We start from the raw sequence: 7368 nt of genomic DNA on the forward strand, positions 1-7368 counted from the left end.
GTATATGTTGAAAAGAATTGTGAGATAAATTTATAGAGAAAAAGAAATACTAATATGTTTTGTTAAAAAAATTATTTCATTTTTAAAAATCGACGTCATAGTTTATTTTATTTTAGAGTAATAATAGTTAACGAACTCTTTTCGGTCAATATTAACTAATTTTTTAAAATTATTTTATATTTTAAATAATAATTTTTTAACCATACATTTTAAATTATAAATTCTAAAATTTAAAATCGGTTGATGTTGAAACTAATAATTTTCCATAATTTTTTCTTTATTTTATTTGTTGAGGGTTGCCCTTTGCTCTAATTTTAAAGTGGTATTTAGTTAATAACAGTGACTACTCATGTATAAAGATATTTTTATACAAAAATAATAGTTAAATTATTGGCAATATTGTATTAAGTAATTAAAAAATAATTAAAAGTTTTAGTTTACTTTTTAAATTATTTTCTTAATTTTTAATGAAAAATTTTGATTTTTTATTTTTTAACATTCTTAAAAAATAATATATATTTAAATTTTTATTTATTTAAATATTAATAAGAACATAAATAGAAGGTAAGTTAAAATTCCTAATCACAACTCTAAATAATTTTGTTAAACATATTAGATTATTTAATAATTTTTAAATAATTTTTTACATGTATTTATCTTTAATAATAGTTTTATGAGAAATATTAGACGCCAATACTTTTTGATAATATTGGTCAATATTTTATTTTTATATTATTAAGATTTAAAATTTAATTTGCAAAACAACAATAGTGGCTTTAGACAAAGCGGTAGAGCCATATTTTGTGTGTGGTATCTGCAGTGGACCAGGCAATGAATCCTTTGTATATAGCAACGGTTTTTCTTCTACAGTTTTTTTTTTTTTACTAAAGATACAAATATTCAAATTCGCGACCTCTTAGATGAGTACGGAGAGATAATGTCATTTGATTAATAATGTTTCATTATTTAATTTGTTGCAAGTAGCTAGCAATTTCACTTGGAAACAAATTATATATTTAAAACTTCTCTGATCTTTATTATTATGATTCCCATGATGGAAAAGAAACATCCATGCATAGTGATGGTTCCTTCCCCTGGTCTCAGCCATTTGATTCCACTTGTTGAGTTTGCAAAGATGCTTGTTCATGATGATGATGAGTTAAATGTGAGGTTCATAGTTCCAACACTTTCTTCTTCTTCTTCTTCTTCCATGAATTCCATTCTTAACAACTCTGATCTCCCACCAAACATAACCTTCACTGTTCTTCCCCAAGTCAACGTTGAAGACCTTCCTGTGAAGTCTCAAACTTCAACTCAAATACGCTTTGCAGTGAAGCATTCTCTTCCACTCATCCATCAACAACTTACCTCATTCATGAGTTCCACTACTCATCACATAGTTGCTCTTGTCTTCAGCATCTTTGCAACCGATGTTCTTGATCTTGCCAAGGAATTCAATCTCTTAACCTATGTTTTCTTTGCCTCTGGAGCTTCAGTTCTATCATTCTGTCTTTATCTTCCATATCTTGATCAAACCGTTTTCTCTACTACTAATAATACTATGTCCTTAAAAGAAACTGTGAATTTCCCAGGTTGTGTTGTCCCTTTTCAGATCAAGGATCTCCCTGACCCAGTTCTTTATGAGAGATCAAGTGAAGTCTACAAATCATTTCTCAATGTATGCAGAACACACTCTCTGGTTGATGGTGCCATAGTGAACACCTTCACACATTTGGAATCAGAAGCCATTGCAGCCATACAACAACAAAGAGAAGCCAATGATAGAAACACTGATAAAGTTCCTCCTTTTGTTTACCCAATTGGACCAATCATTCAAAGTGAGACAAGTAATGAGGTAAACAGGTTAGAGTGTTTAACATGGTTGGATAATCAGCCACCAAGATCAGTGTTGTTTATCTGTTTTGGAAGTGGTGGAACATTTTCTCAAGAGCAACTCAATGAGATTGCATTTGGGTTGGAAATGAGTGGACACAAGTTCTTGTGGGTTGTGAGAGCTCCAAATGAATATGGTGGAGGTGCTTATCTTGATGAACAAAAAGAGGATCCATTACACCATTTACCATCAGGTTTTGTAGACAGAACCAAAGGAGAAGGCTTGGTGGTTCCATCATGGGCCCCACAAGTTGAGATCCTTGGTCATGGATCCACAAGTGCTTTCTTGAGTCATTGCGGTTGGAACTCAATTCTAGAGAGTGTTGTCCATGGTGTTCCCATGATTGCATGGCCATTGTTTGCTGAGCAGAGAATGAATGCAGTGTTGCTCAAAGAGGTGCTTAAAGTGGCACTCATGCCAGAGAAGGTTGTTGATAATGATGGAGATGGGATAGTGAAAAGAGAGGAAATTGCAAGAGTTATAAAGAGAATGATGGAGGAGAATGAAGAAGGTTTGAAAATTAGAAAGAGAATCAAACACTTGAGTGATGCTGCTGCTGCTGCACTCACTCAAAATGGTTCATCTACTAAGGCATTCTCTACTCTTAAACAGAAATGGAAAATTGTTTAATGACATTTATGTGGTGTAATATTATTCTATAAATGAATAATGTATGTAACTTGTCAAAACAACCAAGTTTAGGATCCTTATTTTTTTTTATTATTTAGTACTACTTATAAAAATATTTTGTTTAATAAGAATGCTGTAATTAATTAGTAGTAACAATATGCATGTATGAACTAATTAGGTTGGTCAGAATAGTCAATTTATTCGTCTATTTAAATAAGTATCAAAAATTTAAATTTTACTTTATACATATAATAATTTATTAGCTAACAATAAATTTTTAAATAGAGTTTAAATTCATCATAAATTAAATTAGTTTTTGATCTAATACTATGGACCAAAAAAAAAAAACATTAATGTATACATTCTTCAAATTAAAGCAAAACAATTTCACTAAAAACTTAGATACTTTGAAGATTTACATTGAAGTCGCCTAACAATTTTGTTACCTAGTTTACAGAATGGATAATACTATTACTACTCAAGGCCGAAATTTATAATTTATATTATAGAAAAATTTCAAAAAAAAAAAGGGATAAAGATCGTTTGTCTAACTCTAACCAAGCTAGTTAATCTTATATATGGATGGTTAGGTTAATTATCAGCAAAGTGCATATGCTCCACCATAAGAATAATAAAACAAAGGAGGACATATATCCGTATACACCTACTACGGACCTAGCTATACATGTTTAATTATTCGATTTGTTTTTATAGTTTTATTGAATTTTTAATTAAATTTTATATTTTTTATTAAAATTTGTTACCTGAGTCTTCCTAAAAATTTGATCAGAATCTCGTGCTGATAACGTGTTGTGAAATAAATAAGAAAGATGTTCTAAATATAAAATAAAGATATGTAAATAGAAGACTCTAATATTAATATAATTAACTCGATAAAATAATTTATATATTTATATGCAGTAATGTAAAGATAGATAGAAAGAAATTATTAATAGTGTATAAAGAGAAGATAATTTTATTGCTGTAAAGATAGAGAGAAAGGAAAGTATTTATAATTATATGTGTATAATTTTTTTGCCTAGTTCATGCTTTTATAGGCAAACATATTCTAATTTTCAAACTTTATTAATTGTGCTATGTCATGTGAATTTGCTCCTTTCAGCATAGGAAATCAGATCCATCCATAAATGAGCATCATCCTTATCCATCCACGTTGTAACACTTCCCCTTGGATGCTCATTTAGGAATATGCCTCATTAAAACCTTACTAAACAAAAATCCAGTGAAAAAAAACTTTAATGAAGGAAAAAGAGTACAATATCCTTTGTGATGGGGACTGCCTCATTAAAAACCTTGTCAAAAAAATTCAATGGGAAAAAAACTTGACCAAGGAAAAAAGAGTACAGTCTCCTCCTTTTGCCGACATCATTTAATGTCTCGAAATCGGTGCATCCCAATCTCATGTACCAATCTTTCAAAGGAGGATTTTGGGAGTGACTTTGTAAACAAATCTGCCAGATTATCACTTGAGCGGATCTGTTGGATATCAATTGTCCCTTGATTTTGAAGATCATGAGTGAAGAAAAATTTGGGAGAAATATGTTTTGTTCTATCACCTTTGATATATCCGCCTTTAAATTGAGCAATACATGCTGTATTACCTTCAAAAAGGACAGTTGGAGCTATCTTATGATCAATCAGTCTACATGATAACAAAATATATTGGATCAAACTCCGGATCCAAAAAATACTCGCGACTTGCTTCATGAATCACTAGTATTTCAGCATGATTAGAGGATGTTGCAGCAATCGTCTGTTTCGTGGACCTCCATGATATAGCTGTTCCACCATATGTAAACAGGTATCCTATTTGAGATCTCCCTTTATGTTGATCAGAAAAGTAGCCAGCATCTGCATAGCCAACTAGCTGTGACTTGGATCCATAGGGATAAAACAATCCCATATCAACCGTTCCATGAAGATATCGAAAGATTTGCTTGATTCCACTCCAATGTCTTCTAGTTGGAGAGGAACTATACCTTACTAGTAAATTCACCGCGAATGATATGTCAGGTCGCGTATTATTAGCAATATACATTAGCGCTCCAATGGCACTAAGATATGGTACTTCAGGACTAAGGATATCTTCATTCTCTTCTTTAGGACGGAATTGATTCTTCTCCATTTCCAAAGATCTTACGATCATTGGGGTACTTAAGGGATGTGACTTATTCATATAAAATCTTTTCAAGATCTTTTCTGTGTATGTTGTTTGATGAATAAAGATTCTATTTTTTATATGCTCGATCTGCAGGCCGAGACAAAATTTAGTCCTTCCAAGATCTTTCATCTCAAACTTTTCTTTTAGAGTTTTTATAATTGTTGGAATCTCTTCAAGAGTCCCAATGATATTTAAATCATCAACGTACACAGCAATTATAATGAATCCAGATGCAGATTTCTTTATGAAAACACATGGACAGATATCATCATTCTTGAATAATCTATTTTTGGCCAGATACTCAGTAAGACGATTATACCACATCGTCCAGATTGTTTCAGACCATATAAAAATCTTTGCAATTTGACTGAGTATAACCCTTGCGAATATTAATTGGATGGTTTAGATATCTTTAGTCCTTCAGGGACTTTCATATAGATATCCTGATCTAATGAGCCGTATAAATAGGCTGTTACCACATCCATTAAATGCATATGCAGTTTATGATATGCAGATAAACTGACCAAATAACGTAATGTTATCCCATTCACTATAGGGAAATACGTTTCTTCATAATCTATACCGAGCCTTTGTGAAAAACCTTGTGCCACAAGTCGGGCTTTGTAGCGCACAACTTCATTTTTCTCATTTCGTTTTCTCACAAATACCCATTTGTATCCAACAGGTTTTACATCTTTTGGTGTACGGACTACAGATCCAAAGACTTCACGTTTTGTAAGTGAGTCTAATTCAGCCTTCATGGCTTCTTTTCATTTTATCCAATCATTCCTTCAGGATCCTCAAAGAAATCAGATACATCATAATGAGTGGTGGAATTTTCAGCATCATTTGAAACAAAATTCGACTCTTTTCCCTTATTGTCCTTTTTCAAGGATGCTTGGTAAAGATCGACCAGGTGCCTTGGGGTACGGTAGGTATATGACCAATGGCCCTTTCCACCACAACGAAAACACTTATCCTCTGTTGATTTATTCTGTCCAATATTTCTTTCTTTATCCCACTTCTGGTGAGATTCTTTCTTTTGAATATAATTCTTTTTTCTTCCATAATTTTTCTTGTTATTAAAACCTTGCCATTTACCTCTTCTGGGGTAATGATTTGCCGAATTTACTTCAGGAAATGGGGCGGCGCCAACTGTGCGCGTTTCATGATTTTTCAAGAGCAACCCATTGTTGCGTTCAGCAACAAGAAGACAAGAAATTAACTCAGAATATTTTTTAAACCCCTTTTTCTCGATACTGCTACTGCAGGAGCACATTCGAGGCATGGAAGGTTGAGAAAGTTTTTTCCAACATATCATGATCAGTTATCTTTTTCCCACATAATTTCATTCGTGAGGTGATTCGAAACATTGCAGAATTATATTCATTTATAGATTTAAAATTTTGTAAACGCAAGTGCGTCCATTCATATCGAGCTTGAGGAAGTATCACCGTTTTTTTATGATTGTACCTTTCTTTAAGGTCTTTCCAAAGATCTGCAGGATCTTTTAATGTGAGATATTCATTTTTCAACCCTTCGTTAAGATGACGACGAAGAAAAATCATGGCTTTGGCTTTATCCTTCTGGAATGCATTATTTTCACCTTAATGGTATCTCCAAGATCCATTGAATCAAGATGGATTTCAACATCTAATATCTATGATAAATAATTGTTTCCAGATATATCAAGAGCATTGAATTCAAGATGAGAGAGCTTCGATATAATGAAAAATTTGTTATATGAGTCTTCCTAAAAATTTGATCAGAGTCTCGTGCTGATAACGTGTTGTAAAATAAATAAGAAAGATGTTCTAAATATAAAATAAAGATATGTAAATAGAAGACTCTAATATTAATATAATTAACTCGATAAAATAATTTATATATATATATACAGTAACGTAAAGATAGATAGAAAGAAATTATTAATAGCGTATAAAGAGAGAAGATAATTTTATTGCTGTAAAGAGAGAGAAAGAAAAATAGTTATAATTATATGTGTATAATCCTTTTGTCTCGTTTATATTTTTATAGACAAATATATTTTAATTTTTAAACTTTATTAATTATACTATGTCATGTGAATTTGCTCTTTCCAACATAAAAAATCAAATTCACCCATAAATAAGTATTCATCCTTATCCATCCATATTAGAACATAATCTATGATCTAAAAGTTAAAAAAAAATATTTTTACATAAAAACAATAAAACTTCGTTGTAATATGCATCTATGGATAATACATGATGATGTGGAACCGATGGCTAAACAGAAAGGGACAAACTCATGAATGAGTCATGAGCCTTGAATTCTGAGCCTCTGGGCCTCCACCATTATTAAGAAAGAAGACCTCTGATCCGTGATAATTTTACTCCGCTAGGACAAAATATTTTCTTCCTCCTCTCATTATTTCTCATTTTCTCACCTTTTATTATATGGGTCTCACCAATTATTAGAGACATGTTTCTATCTCAGTACGTATATATTAAGGTAAATTTTATTCCAATATTTTTAAAATATATAATTTATTTTTTATAACGTATCAATTTTTAATAAAATAATATCTTTTTATTTTAATTATTAACTGTACTTAATAGTTTTTTTTACTAAAAATAATAAAGAAATTCAAATCTGTGAATTTTTAAATAAATATAAAAAA

The 7368-nt window shown here is 31.0% G+C and overlaps 1 protein-coding gene across 1 annotated transcript; it reads left to right on the top strand.

Annotated features, from left to right (window-relative positions):
* Positions 1 to 983: 983 nt before the first annotated feature.
* Positions 984 to 2657, top strand: LOC107473178 (hydroquinone glucosyltransferase). The gene has a single exon (XM_016092728.3). It carries the CDS (start codon positions 1043 to 1045, stop codon positions 2522 to 2524), a length of 1482 nt encoding a protein of 493 aa, XP_015948214.1. The 5' UTR covers positions 984 to 1042; the 3' UTR covers positions 2525 to 2657.
* Positions 2658 to 7368: the final 4711 nt, after the last annotated feature.

Source organism: Arachis duranensis, chromosome 2 (genome assembly GCF_000817695.3).
Source record: "Arachis duranensis cultivar V14167 chromosome 2, aradu.V14167.gnm2.J7QH, whole genome shotgun sequence".
NCBI classification, from domain to species: Eukaryota; Viridiplantae; Streptophyta; class Magnoliopsida; order Fabales; family Fabaceae; genus Arachis; species Arachis duranensis.

Bases quoted from the DNA above. Each gene is read 5' to 3' on its own strand.
- LOC107473178 (XM_016092728.3), top strand. From the start codon at position 1,043: ATGATTCCCATGATGGAAAAGAAACATCCATGCATAGTGATGGTTCCT.